This window comes from Ranitomeya variabilis, chromosome 6 (genome assembly GCF_051348905.1).
Source record: "Ranitomeya variabilis isolate aRanVar5 chromosome 6, aRanVar5.hap1, whole genome shotgun sequence".
NCBI lineage: Eukaryota > Metazoa > Chordata > Amphibia > Anura > Dendrobatidae > Ranitomeya > Ranitomeya variabilis.
Window position 1 is genome coordinate 490,727,080 of NC_135237.1, and position 21,159 is coordinate 490,748,238.

At 44.0% G+C, this 21,159-nt stretch overlaps 1 protein-coding gene across 4 annotated transcripts in view; it reads right to left on the bottom strand.

The window, feature by feature from the left end:
* Window positions 1–272: 272 nt before the first annotated feature.
* The window catches only part of PAG1 (phosphoprotein membrane anchor with glycosphingolipid microdomains 1), a 220,462-nt gene continuing 199,575 nt past the window's right edge, over window positions 273–21,159 (bottom strand). For 3 of the 4 annotated variants that reach the window (XM_077270723.1, XM_077270724.1, XM_077270725.1), the window contains 6 exons: window positions 14,416–14,616; window positions 11,951–12,002; window positions 6,611–6,707; window positions 4,084–4,658; window positions 2,199–2,258; window positions 273–1,055 (listed from right to left, as the gene is read on the bottom strand). In XM_077270723.1, the coding sequence (XP_077126838.1) occupies window positions 702–1,055; window positions 2,199–2,258; window positions 4,084–4,658; window positions 6,611–6,707; window positions 11,951–12,002; window positions 14,416–14,558 (1,281 nt within the window). In that variant the 5' untranslated portion in view covers window positions 14,559–14,616 and the 3' untranslated portion in view covers window positions 273–701. The remainder of the gene's footprint in view (window positions 1,056–2,198; window positions 2,259–4,083; window positions 4,659–6,610; window positions 6,708–11,950; window positions 12,003–14,415; window positions 14,617–21,159) is intronic. The other variant, XM_077270726.1, reaches the window with a different exon arrangement.

Consider the following 21,159-nt stretch of genomic DNA (forward strand, 5'->3'; position numbering starts at 1 on the left):
TTTGGTGGGTCTGATTTCAGACTGCTGAGCCCCTGTGAGATGTGATCAGAGGAGTCTTCTGCTGTCAGATATGTCCTACAGGGACTGGTTGGGATCTCAGTGTTTGTTCGGGCTCCTATTCTAGGCACACACATATCCAGAAAGATCCCCCAAAGGCCTGTGAGGACACTGGGCCTCTTGATTCGATGGTCAGGACTCCACTGATCAGCGTTATCTGATATTACACAGATGTTTGACATCAAATCTGGAAAACGCATGGACGTCATATAATACACAGGCTCAGAACAACTTTTAAACAATATAAATTTGACAGATTAAATAAATTTATACAGAAGTAAAAATGCAGCTTGAGGAGCTGGCTCTTCACTCTTCGATGGCGTACCGTATAAGGGATATACCGGGATACATCAGTACCGTAAAAACTTGTGGAGTTCAGGATCATAAAGTTTTTGTCTTTTTTTTTTTTTTTTAGCATAGTTTCAACATTAAAAAAATAAAATAAATGGCACAATTAAAAAAATATAAGAAAAATAAAAATATGCAAATGTCTTCATGCAGCAGGGAGATATTGTCTTCATATGCAGACGTGTGCTTTCTCTTTTAAGTCAATCCATATCTAGGTAGGATACATGATAATCACCCGTTAAAGGGATTGTGCTATATTACACAAAAAAAACTCCAATGATTTATTTTTGCATTCTTCAAAGTCTAGTGAATTCTCCATTTTGCTGCAGATCCCCGATACTCTCATAGTCACTTTCACCATGTTGGAGAGTCCCGGGGCAAGATGGCGAGAGAGTAATAGTCCTGTCTTCTTCATGACACAATGTTGCAATGGCTTCATATTCAGGGTCAGAGCCACCGTTCACTATGCCCATGGGGGGCGACAAGCCAATAAGGTTGGGGCTTTTATCAATGTCCCGGACTGTTGCATACGTTCCATTACAGGCCGTTGGCGAGACCTCGACATCTTGGATGTAGGAATAATGGGAGAGGTCTTCCTGGAGCCGGAGAGACTGGCCAGTTCTGGACACTCTTGAATACATGGCAGAAATCTAGAATTAAATGATTCATATAAGTCAAAAACTCCAAATAATAAATGTACAATAAAGCAATGCAATGGGATTGGGCGTCTATTTGTTTCTATGATTATCTGACTGATGAAGATTTGGGATAAAAGTAACTCTGTCATTGATGACGACCCAAGATCTTGCAAGCTAACGCAGATACAGTAAGGTGGCGGAGACATCCAAAGGTGGAGGACCCCCACAGGCCTATAAAAAGTGTATTATAATATATAGGCCATTATTTATTAGATTTGGTTAGCATATCCTCACCACTTTGGGAGCTACTGCAGCCGCCACTCTTGGTCCTGACGCCATAGGTGGGGAACACTCATCCAGTGTCAGGAGCTAAGAGCCAAAAAGAGCAATCACCCACATAAGGGCACCCTGCTACCTGATGATAAAGGGAGTGTGTCAGCACAATCTGACTGGTCAAACTAAGCACAGGCGCTAGGTGCACTCTTGGTGTGGCCGAGCTCAGAGCGCCTTTCCTCCTATTTGTTTTCCAGCTATCTTTACAAGAGCCAGGACGCAGATAGATGGAAAACAAATAGGTGGGAAGGTGCACAGGACTGCGAGGCCACACCATGATGCACCGAATGCCTGTGCTTGTCATTTTGTGCTGACAGACCTATAGGCCATCAGACCACATTGTGTAAATGCCGCATTTCTTTGTGCAGAAAATCTGCTGCATTTTGCAGTTCAAGCAAAGTGGATGTGATTTCATGAAAACTGAACCCACTCCATGTCTAAGGATGCTGCTTCTTTTTTGGTGCATTTGCATTGTAGGGAGCAAGAAAAAACCCTCAGTGTTTCTACACTAAAAATGCATTAAACAAAACACTTCCAATCAGCATCCAAAGAAAAAGCATAAATAAAGGAAAAAAGAAAAACAACAGTATTGCTATTGTGCATTTTGGAACAGACACCCGCAGAATAAGCGCAGGAGAGTCTTACTCAGTGTTAGATTTGGGGTTGATTTAATAAGGGGTCTAACATCTGAATGTATTTTTGGGGTCTGCTCTGAGGGTCCCATTGTTTGTGTATTTCCATCCCTCCTAGACTTTACTTCATGGAGCCGCAGATCACAGCAGCGGGGCGACATAGAAATATACAGCTGCACTATATACATACATCATCTTCGGTCAGGCAGGGGTCTTCTTCCCGAGATTTATAGGATATGCAACTCTGTCGCTAAAAGGAAAGGAAACAATCAATATTCCGTGAGGAGCTAAAGCCAAGATTATTCTTTGCCGAATCCTCCAGGGTTATTATCTGACGATTCGGGAACAAAGACCTTCCTAAAGGTAGAGTTCATATGTAAACTGGGCCGCCCGCCTCATCCGCTAGAGAGAAAAGCCCCCCACGCACCATTACACCATGCTACTACATAACAGCCATGGAAAACCAAAATGTGGTCACTTGGATCCATTACTACTAGCCTTTATTTCACAGTGTGAATTGTGACTACACAAGGTGGAGGGGCCGTAATAATGAACCCGATTTTACATCACTCCGCAGAGAAAAGGTCGGAGGTTTAACAAATCTGCAATTCTATGTACGGTATATACCTGATAAGAAAAATGCGGAAAATCACGGCACTGAATGACAAAATAATTGTTCAAACTGATCAGAAATTATTAAGGCCATGTTGGAGTTGAAAAGACTCCAGCTATATGGCCTGTGCAATTCAGCCAAGTGGCAGATTATTGATTGAGAGTACACACCTTTAAAAAAGCATGGACTTATGGCCCTCTGCCCATTATATGTTGAAACTGTCTATTGCTCACATACCAGTCTAATATTGCCCTTATTCTCATGCTTTGAAAATTGCCATCCTTTTGTTTTTGAGTGGTAGGTTTTCTTTAACAGCATTCTACCAGTACTATAGGTGCCGGAACTTCAACTCCCTCCCAACCATGCAATACGTTTACCATTGTCCAATGGCTGGCCTGCCAAGTATTGAAAGCCTTCAATGTATGCCTGTATGCAGTTTGACAGAGCAGGGAGACAAAGCCCATCTCCCATGTCCTGTAATCCATCCGGGTGTCTCTTCTGCTGAAGACAGATTTTACTTGACAAAAGGCAGTGGAATGAAGGCTATACAGAAACCCAGTGATGGGGTGATGTTTTAGTGATAAAGTAATATAATTCTTAAATAAAGTGATTTGTATAATGAGTTATGTCAATGTAACTAGCAGTTGTAAATACCGTGACCATTTAAAGAGGATTGTTAACAGGTTAAAAGTAACCAGTCTTTGCTCTTCTTCCCACTGCTCCCCTGAATATCCTGGTTTTTGTTTAATTCACCATATGGTTCCAGAGATATGGGGTCTTTTTATTTAGTGCAAATTTGTATCGTCTCTACAAGAGGGCGTTGTTTACAGGATCCTCAGGGGCGTGTCTTTGGGCTGCTCTGCATGATTACCATGTGAGCCACACCCCCTTAGTAAAGGTTATAAAAATTTGGATAATAGAAAAAGTTGGAGTCTGGCTCAACAGGACTGGATTTTTCTTTTCTTTTTCAAAAGAAAATACTCATGAGTAAGACTGCCTAGTGCAGTTGAAACGTGTCGACTGGGTCACGTCGACCATGTACATTTTTTCTTTTGTATGCACCATATTTTCTTTTGAAAAATAAAAAGAAAAGGAAAATCCAGTCCTGTTGAGCCAGACTCCAACTTTTTCTATTATTCCTGATGTGAGGCCAGGGCGAAGGCGGTGTCTGAGCTCCAGGTGGATGAGCATAGAGCAACTGGGTGAGCTGGAATCAAGTTTCTATAATTATAAAAATTAGCACAGATCTCTGGGAATATATGGCGGATTTAAAAAAAACCCAAAAAAGCTGAATAATCATGGTAGCAGCATGAATAAATTAGGAAAAAGAACTTGTTCCTTAATCTGGCGACAGGTGGTCTTTATAGAATATATTAAATATATTAAAGTATTGCATCAACTAGAACATAAGTATCAATAACAGTGGAAATGGGCTTTGACCTCCCATGCAGACAGTACTCACCTTGCAATCTGTGCTAGCCCCACCCTCAGGCTCCTGCTTTTCTTCCTCGGTTTCTTTACTCTGCACATTCTCATTTTCGTCCAATAGTTTTTTAGGCAGAGGTGGAGGAATATCGTCATCATCTTGATAGGTAGGCGTGCTGGCCGCACTCTGAGTGTTGATGCTCTGTCTGCTCTTTCTATTATGGTCCACCGAGGCGTACTCTACCACAGCCTCCATTTTACACTCCGCTTGTGCTAGATGCTGCATATTCATGGACAGACTCTTTTCTTCTGCACAGGCCGATGAGCTGATGTCCTTAAGTTCTTTTACCGTCTCATAGAGCGAGTCCTCAATGATGTTGTCGTGGGAAGAGCTGTCCTTCAGGACTTCGTACGGCCCCTCGTTGTACAGAGGAGCATCGTCTTCCAGACTTCCCGTTTCCAGGGTGTTATCTGGAGGGATCTGCGGAAGTTCTCTGGTCTGAGGGCATCTCATCGACTTTCCAGCCAAGTCCTGAGGATCACACAGGTCAGGGAGAGAACTCTGCACGTCCTCATATGTGGGGACACAGGTCGCAGCACTGTCCTCTGAGACTGCAAATAACCAAATCCTCATCAGCCCCAAGATTAGGGAAAATCACACACCACGTAGGGCACCCAACGAGCATCACCAAAAACAGAAATAATCACAGTTACTGTAAAAACTATTTATAGGGGTTGCCTAGTTTAGAAAAATTTGCCAAGGTGTACATTCTGTAATACTTGATTTCCCCTGTGGTGGCGCTGCAAGAAAACTGAACACTTTTCTGCCAGGTTTCCTTGTAGATTATTGGGAGTGCCAGGAGGAAGGCCCCATACACCGATTCCTCATTGCCTTGGTGCCTGATTTTCTCTAATTTTGTATGTTTTACACTCTTTCGTTGTTTGCACGATAGTCACCATTTTATTTCAGTATTTATTTGAAGTCTATTTTATATCTGCTCGCCTGGTTGGTTTATTTTTATTCCGCTTTGTGGACAGATTCTAACAATTCCAGATATTTTAGCTCGATTCATCATTTGCAACTTTTTAAAAAGTCGCACAAGTTGACCCAACTTCACTCCAGTTCCTTCCTGGTGTATTTTTGACTACAGCAAAATCAAGGAACCAAAAGTCGCAAAAGCAGTTCAAGCCGGGCAGAAACAACATTTTTTACTTTGAACCAAGTTCATGAATCACATAGCCTTTCCTTCTAAGCCCGGCCGTGCGCTCAAACAGTGGTTTTCCCCCACATATGGGCTATTGGTGAAAAGTTTGGGTCTAAAGTAAAATTTTTGTGAAAAAAGTTAAGTGTTCATTTTTTCCTTCCCATTGATTCAGTTCTCATGAAGCACCTGAAGGGTTAATAAACTTCTTGAATGTGGTATTCAGCACCTTGAGGGGTGCAGATTCTATAATGGTGTCACTTTTGAGTACTTTCTGTCACATAGACCCCCCAAAGTCACTTGAAATGTGATGTGGCCCCTAAAAACATTTTGTTGGGAAAAATTAGAAATTGTTGGTCAACTTTTAACCCTTATAACTTCCTAACAACAACAAAAAATGGTTTAAAAAATTGTAAAAATTGTGCTGAGGTAAAGTAGACATGTGGGAAATGTTATTTATTAATAGTGATGAGCGAGTGTGCTCGTTACACAAGTTTTCCAAGCATGCTCGGGTGTTCTCTTAGTATCTTGGGCATGCTCAGGTGGTCTCCGAATATCTTGGGCATGCTCGGAGATTTAGTTTCTGTCCCCGCAACTGCATGATTTGCAGCTGTTAGACCGCCTGAACACATGCAGGGGTTGCCTGTTTGTTAGGGAATCCCCACATGTATTCAGGCTGTCTAGCAGCCGCAAATCATGCAGCTGCGGGGACAGAAACTAGATCTCCGAGCACATCCAAATACTCAGAGACCACCCGAGCATGCTTGGGAAATCTCGAGTAACAAGTATACTCGCTCATCACTATTTATTAACCATTTTGTGTGACATGACTCTCTGATTTAAGGGCATAGAAATTAAAAGGTTGAAAATTGCAAAATTTACAATTTTTTTTTATAATTTCTGTTTTTTTTTTTCATAAACTCAAGTCATATTGAAAGTTTTTTACCACTATCATGAAGTATAATATGACACGAAAAACATTCTCCGAACCACCGGGATCCGTTGAAGCGTTCCAGAGTTATAACCTCAAAGTGATAGTGGTCAGAATTGTAAAAATTGGCCCGGTCGTTATGGTCAAAATTTGGTAACTAAGAAGTAAAAACATGACAGCCACAATAAGTATTACAAGGTATAAGTTTTGAGCTAGATAATCATATTTGAGGTCCACAATTCTGCAGTGATTTCTACTATATCTCTATGCACCAAATCCCCGATTAGATAGACATTTGTAAAATGTAACATCCTGTGTGCCTGTAGCTGCCACTAGGGGGAGCTGATGAATAACGCTAGCTGGAGATACCCCAGGTTGGGCTGCAGTCGTGTCATAGCCGGTCCTGCACTATGGGAAACACACGTGCTTACCATCGCCAGTGCTGACCGCACCATTGCGGTAACTGCTGGCCGGTGCCTCGGTTCCCAGACTTGTCACAGAGTGGCTGTGCGTCTCCTTGTCAGAGGGCTGGAATAATAAATACAGGTAAGGCTAAGTACAGCACAGGAGTCAGACATGGCAGCTATGCACAAGTCTAATAGGAACAGTGTTAGAGCGCAGTCAGGCGGCCGTATAAATCGGACAGAGATCAGACCGCAGTGCACGGACTGGCCGGCGGCTCCCCGATGTGAGTGTGATTGCTTCATATATTTCTATGCAGTCGTCACTCTCGGGTCAGAAGAGCCACCGGCCCGTCTGTGCACTGTGGTCCGATCTCGGTCTGATTTGTGCGGCCGTCTGACTGCGCCCTTAGGAGAAGTTCACATGAAGGTTAAAAAAATTCGCTAAGAGTTTCATCAGAAAAGTGGGATGATTTTTTCCCTTGTCATCCATGTAAAATGCATTTTCTTACAGCAGCTATTAATCATTTACACAACCATTTCAGTTACCTACGGTACAGAATCTATAATATAACACTGGATGCGTCCTTCTGTCCAAAGACTGTATAGACTGCGCCAGAGTCAGAAGGACACATCCAGCGTTAATAGGCCGGGAGGAGGACAGGGCTGGAGGAGGAGTGTGGCGCCAGAGACTGCGATATGGGTAGGCACTGACTAACGCCATAGGGACATACTGTGATCTCCAGGCTGGGGGAGCATGTAATAGGATGGGGACTACGATGGGGGAGCATATACCAGGATGGGGGGGGGTATATAACAGGATGGGGGAGCATATACCAGGATGGGGGACTAGACTGGGGGAGCATATACCAGGGTGGGGCAGCATATACCAGGATGGGGGAACATATACCAGGATGAGGGAGCATATACCAGGATGGGGGAACATATACCAGGGTGGGGGAACATATACCAGGGTGGGGCAGCATGTATCAGGATGGGGGAACATATACCAGGATGAGGGAGCATATACCAGGATGGGGGAACATATACCAGGATGAGGGAGCATATACCAGGGTGGGGGAACATATACCAGGGTGGGGGAACATATACCAGGGTGGGGCAGCATGTATCAGGATGGGGCAGCATATACCAGGATGGGGGAACATATACCAGGATGAGGGAGAATATACCAGGATGGGGGAACATATACCAGGATGGGGGAACATATACCAGGATGAGGGAGAATATACCAGGATGGGGGAACATATACCAGGATGAGGAAACATATACCAGGATGAGGGAGCATATACCAGGATGGGGGAACATATAATAGGATGGCAGACCAGGATCAGGGAGCATCTACAAGGATGGGGGAGCATATACGGTAATAGGATGGAGGACCAGAATTGGAGAGCATATACCAAGATGGGGCAGCATATACCAGGATGGGGGAACATATACCAGGATCGGGGAACATATACCAGGATCGGGGAGCATCTATATGGTAATAGGATGGAGGACCAGAATTGGAGAGCATATACCAAGATGGGGGAGAATATACTAGAATGGGGAGCATATACTAGGATGGGAAGCATATACTAGGACTAGCTATTGAACCCATTCTACGCCAGGATAGGAAGTATTTTTATTTTTTACATTTTTGTGCTATGTTAAAGGGAACCCGACTGTACATTGAGGCCGGCAGGCAGTCAGTCAGGGCCGGGCAGCAGTTACAGCGGCCACTCTGAATTCGCAGAGTAATAAATCAACCAACGCCATCCCCACCTCCATGAAACCGAATTCTGCCAGGGAGAATAAAGTTTATTTTCTCTCTGCTGCATTCAAATGCATGGGGTCAGCATAATAACACTATTAACCTGTAGGCGAACAGCGTTATTTCTGGTGACAGGTTCACTTTAACATAGCACAAAAATGTAATCAATAAAAAGGCATGCTACCCTGGTGTAAAACAAGATCAATAGCTAGTACATAATATAACCAGAGAGGTGTCCTTATGTCCAAAGCCTTCAGCGCATGTGCAGCAGTCAGCGCGTGTGCGGACGTTGGTTGGAGCAGCAGCAGCTTCACCGGCGAGGGTGGGGGTAGTGAGAAAGAAAGAGAGAGAAGGAGAGAAAGAGCGAGAGAGAGGGAAGGGGAGAAAGATGGAGAGAAAGAAAGAGGGGGAGAATGTGAGAGAGACAGAGAAGGGGAGAAATAGAGAGAAAAAGAGAGGGGGAGAGAAGGGGAGAAAGACAGAGAGGGGGGAGAGAGAGGGGGGAGAATGGGAGAGAGAAAGAGAAGGAGAAATAGAGAGAGAGAAAGAGAGGGGGAGAGAAGGGGAGAGAGACAGAGAGAGGGGGGGAGAGAGAGAGAGAGAGAGAATGGGAGAGAGAAAGAGAAGGGGAGAAATAGAGAGAGAAAAAAAGAGGGGGAGAGAAGGGGAGAAAGACAGAGAGAGGGGGGAGAGAGGGGGGGAGAATGGGAGAGAGAAAGAGAAGGGGAGAAATAGAGAGAAAAAGAGGGGGAGAGAAGGGGAGAAAGACAGAGAGGGGGGGGAGAATGGGAGAGAGAAAGAGAAGGGGAGAAATAGAGAGGGGGAGAGAAGGGGAGAAAGACAGAGAGGGGGCAGAGAGAGAGAGAGAGGGGGGGGAATGGGAGAGAGAAAGAGATAGAACGGGGTTGAGAGAGAGTGAGAGTGACTCGCCACCTCCACGTAGAGCGGCTTCAATAGCTAGTTGTAATATAACAATAGCAAAAAAGTGAGAGCAGCACAGAAAAGAAAAACGAAAATCAGGGTGCAGGGCCCCTCAGGCATGTACCAAACCTTGTCATAGAAGTCCAAAAATCAGAGGCAGCACACCATTCTGGATAAAGTTATGAAGGTATTCAAATTTAATAGCCCATAATGGCAACGTTTCGGCCTGTGGAGAGCCTTTCTCAAGCAAAGTGACAGTGTACAGACATGGTATTTATGTTATACAACCAATTAAACATACTTAATCTCATTTGTGCAAAAAAGATGTAACAAATCTTGAGAAGCAATATATATAAAGTGCATGTAGTGAACAATATAAGTGCAAGTGTAATGAAGTGCAATACAGTGACATATATAAATGAAAACAACATGCAACAGCTGTTTCAACGTTAATTGATAATCTACACACAGCTGGATTTCATAAATCATTTCATGGCTCACCCCATTCTGTAATCATGTGTACACGCCGTGTTCGGCGTTCTGCTGCCTGAACTGCGCATGTCCAAAAGAAAAAAAATGTAGTACAGGAAATCACCGTCAGCCCGCGCATGCGTGGAAGACAGTTTGCAGAGCCAGCACCATATTGGTTGCTGGAAAGCTGGAACTGAGAGACCTCACACCGTCAGAGTACTTACTGGAAAAAATCGAGTAGGATGTTATCCTTGTCTCGGTTGTATTAATTGTAACAATATGTTAAAAGGAGATCATTTTTTTCATCCGGTTACCAATGAAAAATTCTTTATTAATTATTTTTTGACATGTTCTAGTGATTACGTAATCTATGTCTTGGAATGCCCATGCAAATTATGGTACGTAGGTGAAACTACGTGGGATTTTAAAACCCGTATAAATCACCATAGATATACCATACGAAAGAAAAAAATTGATTTGCCAGTTTCTAAACATTTTACAGAATATGGACATACAGAAAAAAATTTGAAGTTCAGGATCATTGATCATATACCCCCACTGAGGCGGGGAGGGGATAGGGTTAAACTCTTAAAGATTAGAGAACTTAAGTGGATTCAAAAATTGAATACATTAAAACCACATGGTGTGAATGTTGATTTTAAGTTGCAAGTGACATTATAATGAATTGTAGTACGGTATATATTTCCTTATATTTCAACTTGGGATCTTGCCTCTCTTATGACTGTAGCTAGTTGATGGTATTGATTAAACCTTTTTTCTGTTTTTTTAGATATATTATGAAATATGAAAAGAATTTCTTCTGAAGATCATAAATCATGACTTACCCTATTCATGGAGTCAACTATTGGAATGCTTTTTTCCAAAAAAAACATTTTCTTATTTTTTTCTTTTGGTTCTTTAGTTATTTTGTACAAGAATAAAAACTATATCTGAATGGGCTTTTATGGTGGTTTTCTTCTCCCACATTTTTATGGAGCTCTGGTTGGTGGTTCCCTGGGGTTACCTAGGATGCGATCATGTCTGTCACAGGGCACTGGTCTCCCTTGGATCCCTTTATGGTGTGTAACCAGCCCCAGCTAATGGGGGGTGTACGTTCCATTATGGGTTAACTATGACCATCTCCTTTAATGTTGGGTTCTGAACCTATCCTGTGGGAGTTATCCAATAGGAATATACACATTTAGTTGTAACGAGAGTGTTTATGCCCCTTTAAAAATGTATTTGATTCCTTTGGTTATTTACTCCATTGCCCAGCAGATGGCGCTGTTACAATCTATGCTCCATTACCCATGTATGGGTTGTTATTTACTCTGACGGTGTGAGGTCTCTCAGTTCCAGCTTTCCAGCAACCAATATGGTGCTGGCTCTGCAAACTGTCTTCCACGCATGCGCGGGCTGACCGTGATTTCCTGTACTACATTTTTTTTCTTTTGGACATGCGCAGTTCAGGCAGCAGAACGCCGAACACGGCGTGTACACATGATTACAGAATGGGGTGAGCCATGAAATGATTTATGAAATCCAGCTGTGTGTAGATTATCAATTAACGTTGAAACAGCTGTTGCATGTTGTTTTCATTTATATATGTCACTGTATTGCACTTTATTACACTTGCACTTATATTGTGAATTCACTACATGCACTTTATATATATTGCTTCTCAAGATTTGTTACATCTTTTTTGCACAAATGAGATTAAGTATGTTTAATTGGTTGTATAACATAAATACCATGTCTGTACACTGTCACTTTGCTTGAGAAAGGCTCTCCACAGGCCGAAACGTTGCCATTATGGGCTATTAAATTTGAATACCTTCATAACTTTATCCAGAATGGTGTGCTGCCTCTGATTTTTGGACTTCTAGTTGTAATATATCCATAAAAAGTGGACTGTATACTGTGGTTCTATAACGCACCAGGTTTTTTTTTCATGCACCTACAGACTTGAATGGACGAGACTCGTCTGATTTATGGAAGAAACTAGTGTAAGCTGTGATTTTTTTTACCCACACAGATTTGGTCAGTGAAAAAAAACACTCATCTGAACTGCCCCCATTAAATAATATTGGTCCAAGTGTGAAAATACAGTTGTATGAACGTGCCCTTGCTGGAAAGCTGCGCACCTCTGTCTCCCTTATATATAATATTATACATATAATACTCCTAAACTTAGTGTGACTTACCGCGTTCATCAGGTTTTCATGGTCGCCATTTTGGTATTTTTTCTTTTTTCCTCTTTGGAATATAGAAAACATAAGGAACAATCAAAATTAAACTGATGTAAATAATAAAAAAAACAGATACATGGGGCACAGCGATGGGGCATGCGCCCTGCCCTTACATTCCGGTGCCGGACCCTTCATTACACTGTTATTGTGCTCTGTGATGCTGTATCCACACTAATATATTGGTCACTATGTGGGATTTTTTATTTCCCTTTATGTAAATTAAAGTGATAATCTGGTATTTCATCAGCGTTTCTTAATTAATATGGCTGCTTATGAATAATCATGAAGGGTTTCACCCCTGCAGATCCCCACAGACCAGACAAGGAGATTAAATTATGTCTCTTAATACCTCCCATATTCTACAACAGACACTTGATCTGATGGGGAAAGCCTTTACTTGTTCTCATCTAGCAACGGGGTCACAAAAAGACCCAACTAATGGTACGAGCATTACAGACACAACCACAGTCTCCAGGTCCAAAATTTTGAGCCGATTAATTTCTTAAAGGGGTTGTCCATCTAAATGTTTAATGTTCCCAACTTGCTAATAGTTCATGACTGAAGGCTCCACGATCTGGTCCTGGATCCCAGAAGGTCTAGTTCCAGTTTGTGTTCATCACAGTACCACTTTTTTTGTTGTTGGCACGTGACCTACGCTGTGTCAGAAATCAGCTACCAGACCCATTCTCTGCCACAACCAATGTATAAGAAGTGAAGGAGGTTTGCTCAGCTACTATAATAACCATCCAGCCAGCCCGCTTCACACACCGTTCTGTTTCTGTGCTGACAGAGCAAAAGCTGTCCTGTGTCAACCATTAACCAGAAGATGACCTGCCAGGACCTAAGGCTGGTTTCACACTTGCGTTTTTGTCTGCATGCGTTTTTTAAAAAAAACGCATGTGTGAAAAACGCATGTAAACGCGGTAAAACGCATGCGTTTTTTAGACGCATGCGTTTTTATAGAAAAACACAAGAAAACACAAGAAAACACAAGAAAAAGCAAGAAAACCCTAACCCTACCCCTACCCCTAAACGTGACTGAAATACGTGGCACTGAAATACGTGCAACTGAAATACGTGGTACTTAAATACGTGGCACTCAAATACGTGGCACGTGGCACTTAAATACGTGGCATGTGGCACTTAAATATGTGCCACGTGGCACTTAAATACGTGGCACGTGGCACTTTAATACGTGGCACGTGGCACTTAAATATGTGGCACGTGGCACTTAAATACGTGGCACGTGGCACTTAAATACGTGGCATACGTGGCACTGAAATAAGTGATACGTGGCACTTAAATACGTGGCACGTGGCACTTTAATACGTGGCACTTAAATATGTGGCACGTGGCACTTAAATACGTGGCACGTGGCATACGTGGCACTGAAATACGTGATACGTGGCACTTAAATACGTGGCAATATGACTGTCAGAAAATGTTCATTAAACGGTTAGGGGTGAGGTTAGGGGTAGAGTTAGGGTTAGGGTTTGGATCCCTTTATCACCTTGATGGTGGTGGGTGGCTTTTCAGTGTGTTTTCTGGTTTTTTTCTATAAAAACGCATGCGTTTTTAGCGCAAACAAACGCATGTGCTTAAAAACGCATGCGTTTACATAGACAGCAATGCATTTTTTTGCCGCGAAAAAACGCATGCGTTTTTTCGCGGCAAAAAAACGCGCAAGAAAATACTGCAGGTAGCATTTTTGAAAATGAACGCATGCAGACAAAAAACGCATGCGTTTGAAAACGCGACCAAACGCATGTGCAAAAAAACGCATGCGTTTTCAATGTTAAATATAGGGAAAAAAAACGCATGCGTTTTTTGTGCAAAAAACGCTGCAGACAAAAACGCAAGTGTGAAACCAGCCTAACACAGGGGCTTGCAGCTGACGATCAGGACACCTTTAAGAAATGATCTATATTAGAAAAGATGCATAACATACTAAATAAAGCACACATAACAATATATATTATTATTTTTTTTACGGTTTACAATCTTTAAAACACTAGTTCAGGGATTTGTCATTCTGAAACAAAGCTACAAATCCTTCTGAACAGCCATACAGGTCATTGATGAGATTTCACTGCTTTCAGTCGCCACTAGAGGGAGCTAAAGAAGTCACTGCATGAACCAGCACAGAATACAGAGATTATGTGCTGCCCCCTAGTGGTGGAAGAAGTTTATCTTTCAGTTTATTCAGAGGATTTTGAGTTTTGTATTAAAAAAAATCCCGCTGTTAGAAATGCAGATAAGAAAATTAAATCAGGATAAAATGATACTGTGCTTTTATGGGACTTTTTACAAACCACTGGCGTGCCGCAGGAAAGCTGTGAGGGCATGCTAGGAGTTGTAGTCTCACAATAGCAGTAATGTGACAGATTTCTGCCCCCTGTTGTAGGGTGATCGGCCCTCACCTGTCACAGCTGGAGCAGAGGAAGATGAGGACGGTGATCACGAGCAAGGTGGATACCACGGCTACTCCGCCGTATGATATCAGGAGCACCTGTTCACTGCTCAGCTCCCAGCTTCCAGCTATTCTCTGTAGGATCGGGGCCATCGTCAGCGACAGGGAAAGTAGTCACACCGGGGACTCATTTGTAGAACCGGATCCGCTGCTGCAAGATACAAAGGACATTCGGGAGATTGTAATCTGTATATTGCCCTCAAGTAAAGATAGAACACTGAAATCACAACATTATAGGGCATCAACGATATTACTGATTAGCTATTTCACACTGAAACCAAGAAAGGATTGCTGCAATTTTCAGTTAAAAAACAATTATTCAAATGTACAATATTTGTCACACGTTTTTTGCTACGAAAATAAGACGTGTGACCACAAGGTGGCAGCGCTGCTCTGTATACCGGCCACAGCACTGCCAGGCTGACCGCACTGCACCTGTAATAAGATCCTATGGGAAGAATTCTTGGTGATAATGAACAATTGTGACAATGAGGATCGGGCCTCCTGTTGCCTCCGCTGCATAAACATAGCTCTGCAAAAATCCAGGTTTCCTTGTCCCTGTTAGTGAGACAGAAAGAGAATGGAGATAGAGATGGGAGTGAGTGGAGAGGACAGTGTAAGGCGAAGTTCAGGCCAGCACTGAGCCTTGTGGACCATTCATGTTCACAAATTGCTCCATCTACAGGAGGATGAGGGCCCGAGGCGCCTGCTCTCACATGCCCCAGTCTGGTCCATAAATTGGATCACACCAGCACACGCGGAGGTTGTTTCCATGCACACATCTGTACTGACCGCATATAGGCCAAGATTGGCTCATCGAGAAGAAGCGCGTCTGAAGTCAGCGTTAAAAGCTCCCCCATACATTTCACTTAAGTCTTCTAAACCATATACTGTGCATGGCGGCTTCCCGACTGTCACCAGACAGGTGAGTGCTTGCCATTTAATCCCCAAATGTGGGTTTTCTTGTCAGGGAGGTAAACCTGGCAGCGTCTCTGGTAGAGGACACAAACCATCGGCCGATCTAAAGTGTTCCTGTTCATAGGCGAGTCGGACATCAGCTATCTAATGTGTAAGAGCAACGGTGTGAGAGAGGTAGAAAGGTAAGGAGTGAAGAGAGAAAGAAAGGAAAAAGGAAGAGAGAAAGAAAGCGTCAAAAAAAGCAAAAGAAAGTGAAAAAGACAGACAAAAAGAATGAAAAAAAAACTAAGAAAATGAAAAAAGAAAAAGAATAAAGGAAAAGAAAAAGGAAGGGGAAGATAGGGAAAAGGAGAGAGAAAGAGAAAAATAGAGCGATATAAAGTGAAAATAAAGGAGATAAGAAGAAAAAGGACTAAGACAAAAATAGAGAACGGGAGATGTGATAAATGTATATTTCCCCAATTCCTAGCTATCTGCCTCAGCCTTAGAGGGAATCTGTCAGCAGGATTTTGCTCCCTCATCTCAGAGCAGCCTGATGTAGACAAAGAGAAACTGAATCCAAGGATGCATCACTTAGATTACTGAGGGCAGAGCTCTTAGATTTACCATAAAGCAGAGCTGAGAAAGCTAACCCCGCCCCCACCAGGCTCTGTATGGACAACGAGCTGCTTAGTTGCAGGACTAGTCTGGCAATGGTGATAAGTCCTTTACTGTTAGCAAACAACAGCACACACCTTGACAAGTGACACATCCTTGAACTCTGTGTTTCAGCCTCTATCTGCTGCTGTCCTCAGATTATATAGCAAAAACCTGCTGACAGATTCCCTTTAATTATAATCACTGCACTGCTCTGTAAATTTAAAACAAGTCTGTGAATCATTGGAAGGCAGTCTACTGCACAGCAGATGTAATTTCCTGTAACTTCAGTCCCCATCCCCAATGTAACGAAAAGCAGGTCATCCAAGTAGAAAGTGGCAGCTTGCAAAATGAAGTCCTGCAGCCATAGAAAGTCAGGTTTTCCACAGATACAATGGGGAAGATAAATATTTAATACATGACCCAATCCATCTTCCCTTCAATACGATGCAGCACCCCCAAAGTATTGTGTTTCCCCCACCACGCTTCATGGTTGGGGCGGTGTTCTTGTACTCATCCTTCTTCCTCCAAACACACAGAGTGAAGTTAATCTCATCTGACCACATGACCTTCTCCCATGCCTCCACTGGATCATTCAGATAGTCACTGTGAACTTCAAACGGGCCTGGACATGTGCTGGTGTGAGTAGGGGGACCTTGGTGCCCTGCAGGATTTTAATCCATGATGGTGCAGTGTGTTACTAACAGTAATGTTTGAGACTGTGGTCCCAGCTCTCTTCAGGTCATTGACCAGGTCCTCCCAGAGTCTTGGCTGATTCCTGACCATTCTCAGGATCATCCTTAGGCTAGGGTCACATTGCGTTAGGGCAATCCGTTAAGCGCATAGCGCTAGCGGATTGTGCTAACGCAATGCTTCTCTAGGATCCACGTTCGGCGTCCCCGCTAGCGCAGATCCCCGATCTGCACTAGCGAGGAACGGACCTCGGGCGCGCCGCGGACGCTGCAAGCAGCGTCCGAGGTCCGTCACTCAAATGACGCGACATCGCTAGCGCACGCCCAATGTGGGCGGGCGCTAGCGACGCGCTCACCATTACAGGCTATGGCGGCATTAACGGACTACGTTAACACCGCATTATGCCGCGGTGTAACGTAGTCCGTTAAACGCGGTCACATAACGCAATGTGACCTGTTATGATCCTAGTGGTAGAGGATCTCTGGTATTCCGGCTAAGTCTGCGAAAACATAGGAACTGCTCTAGGGAGGTGGAAACTGGGCTAACCGCATACCTGATCCTAACACACAACTAGAAGTAGCCGGTGAACGTGCCTACGTTGTTTCTAGACGTCTCGAGCCAGCCGGAGAACTGACTACCCCTAGAGGGAAAATAAGACCTCACTTGCCTCCAGAGAAATTCACCCCAAAGATATAGAAAGCCCCCAACAAATAATAACGGTGAGGCAAGAGGAAAACACAAACATAGAGATGAACTAGATTCAGCAAAGTGAGGCTCACTAATCTAGATAGGCAGAAAATAGAAAGTGAACTATGCGGTCAGCAGAAAACCCTGCAAAAACATCCACGCTGAATATTCAAGAACCCCCGCACCGACTGACGGTGTGAGGGGAGAATATCAGCACCCTAGAGCTTCCAGCGAGCTGGAAAATCACAATTTGAGCAAGCTGGACAAAAAACACTGATAATGCAAATGATCCAAAGTATGCAAACAGAACTTAGCTTTTCTTGCATGAGACAGATGGCAAGGAATCAGGAGGAGACCAAATTGGACTGAATACATCGATACCAGGCAAGAGACTGAGTCCTAAGGAGGACTAAATAGGGAACACCCACAGCTTAATGAAACAGCTGAAGCCCAGGCCTGCAGAAAGACATGACTCATACAATACCATTAGTGACCACAAGAGGGAGCCCAGAAACACAGTTCACAACAGTACCCCCCCCCTTGAGGAGGGGTCACCGAACCCTCACCAAGACCCCCAGGGCGATCAGGATGAGCAGCGTGAAAGGCATGAACCAAATCAGCCGCATGAACATCAGAGGCGACAACCCAGGAATTATCGTCTTGACCATAGCCCTTCCACTTAACCAAATACTGAAGTCTACGTCTAGAGATACGAGAATCCAAGATCTTCTCTACTACGTACTCCAACTCGCCCTCAACCAAAACCGGGGCAGGAGGCTCAACAGCAGGAACCACAGGCACCACGTACCGCCGCAACAAGGACCTATGGAACACATTATGAATAGCAAATGACGCTGGAAGGTCCAAACAAAAAGACACCGGGTTAAGGATTTCCAAAATCTTATAAGGACCGACAAAGCGAGGCTTGAACTTAGGAGAGGAGACCTTCAAAGGAACATTCCGAGAAGACAACCAAACCAAATCCCCAACACGAAGTCGGAGACCCACACCGCGGCGGCGGTTGGCAAAACGCTGAGCCTTCTCCTGTGACAATTTCAAATTGTCCACCACATGGTTCCAAATCCGCTGCAACCTATCCACCACAGAATCAACCCCAGGACAGTCAGAAGATTCAACCTGGCCCGAGGAAAAACGAGGATGAAAACCAGAATTGCAGAAAAAGGGCGAAACCAAAGTGGCAGAACTAGCCCTATTATTAAGGGCAAACTCGGCCAGTGGCAAAAAGGTCACCCAATCATCCTGATCAGCAGAAACAAAACATCTTAAATAAGTTTCCAACGTCTGATTAGTTCGCTCGGTTTGGCCATTAGTCTGAGGATGAAAAGCCGATGAGAACGACAAGTCAATACCCATCTTAGCACAAAAGGATCGCCAGAATCTAGACACAAACTGGGATCCTCTGTCAGACACAATATTCTCAGGGATGCCGTGCAAACGAACCACATTCTGAAAGAACAAAGGAACCAAATCGGAGGAGGAAGGCAACTTAGGTAAGGGCACCAAATGGACCATTTTAGAAAAACGATCACACACCACCCAGATGACAGACATCTTCTGAGATACTGGAAGATCCGAAATGAAATCCATGGAAATGTGCGTCCAAGGCCTCTTCGGGATAGGCAAGGGCAAAAGCAACCCGCTGGCACGAGAACAGCAAGGCTTAGCCCGAGCACAAATCCCACAGGACTGCACAAAGGAACGCACATCCCGCGACAAGGAAGGCCACCAAAAGGACCTAGCCACCAAATCTCTGGTACCAAAAATCCCAGGATGCCCCGCCAACACCGAAGAATGAACCTCGGAATTAACTCTGCTGGTCCATCTATCAGGGACAAACAGTCTCTCTGGTGGGCAACGATCAGGTCTATCAGCCTGAAATTTCTGCAGCACTCGTCGCAAATCTGGGGAAATGGCAGACAAAATCACTCCCTCTCTGAGAATACCAGCCGGTTCTGAGACTCCCGGAGAGTCAGGCACAAAACTCCTAGAAAGCGCATCAGCCTTCACGTCCTTCGAACCAGGCAGGTATGAGACCACAAAGTCAAAACGGGAGAAAAACAACGACCAACGAGCCTGTCTAGGATTCAGACGCTTGGCAGACTCGAGATAAATCAGATTTTTATGATCAGTCAAGACCACCACACGATGCTTAGCTCCCTCGAGCCAATGTCGCCACTCCTCAAATGCCCACTTCATAGCCAACAACTCCCGATTACCAACATCATAGTTCCGCTCAGCAGGCGAAAATTTTCTGGAAAAGAAAGCACATGGCTTCATCAAAGAGCCATCAGAGCTTCTCTGCGACAAAACGGCCCCCGCACCAATCTCAGAAGCATCAACTTCAACCTGGAAGGGAAGAGAGACATCCGGCTGGCACAAGACTGGCGCTGAAGTAAACCGGCGCTTCAGCTCCCGAAAGGCCTCCACGGCCGCAGGAGACCAATTAGCAACATCAGAACCTTTCTTGGTCATATCCGTCAAAGGTTTAACTACGCTAGAAAAATTAGCGATAAAACGACGGTAAAAATTAGCAAAGCCCAAGAACTTCTGAAGGCTCTTAACAGACGTGGGCTGAGTCCAGTCATGAATGGCACGGACCTTGACTGGGTCCATCTCCACAGTTGAAGGGGAAAAAATAAAACCCAAAAAAGAAACCTTCTGTACTCCAAAGAGACATTTTGAGCCCTTCACAAACAAAGCATTATCACGCAGAACCTGAAACACCATCCTGACCTGGTTCACATGGGACTCCCAATCATCAGAAAAAAACAAAATATCATCCAGATAAACAATCATAAATTTATCCAGATATTTCCGGAAGATATCATGCATGAAGGACTGAAACACAGAAGGAGCATTAGAGAGTCCAAAAGGAATCACCAAGTACTCAAAATGACCCTCGGGCGTATTAAATGCTGTTTTCCATTCATCTCCCTGCTTAATGCGCACAAGGTTATACGCACCACGAAGATCTATCTTGGTGAACCAACTGGCACCCTTAATCCGAGCAAACAAATCAGACAACAAAGGATACTGAAATTTGACCGTGATCTTATTGAGAAGACAATAATCTATACAAGGTCTCAAAGACCCGTCCTTCTTGGCCACAAAAAAGAATCCTGCACCAAGAGGGGAAGAGGATGGGCGAATATGTCCCTTCTCCAAAGACTCCTTTATATAACTCCGCATCGCGGCATGCTATGGTACAGATAAATTAAAGAGTCGACCCTTAGGAAATTTACTACCAGGAATCAAATTTATAGCAAAATCACAGTCCCTATGAGGAGGAAGGGCACTGGACCTGGACTCACTAAATACATCCTGGTAATCTGACAAAAACTCAGGGGTCTCAGAAGGAGTGGAAGAAGCAATAGACACCAACGGAGTATCGCCATGAATCCCCCGACAACCCCAACTTGACACAGTCATAGCTTTCCAATCCAAAACTGGATTATGGGTCTGTAGCCATGGCAGACCCAAAACGACAACATCATGCAAGTTATGCAAAACAAGGAAGCGAATCACCTCCTGATGTACAGGAGTCATGCACATGGTCACCTGCGTCCAATACTGAGGTTTATTCTCCGCCAATGGCGTAGCATCAATTCCTCTAAGAGGAATAGGAGATTCCAAAGGCTCCAGGACAAAACCACAGCGCCTGGCAAACGACAAATGCATCAGACTCAGAGCAGCACCAGAATCCACAAAAGCCATGACAGAGTAAGAAGATAATGAACAA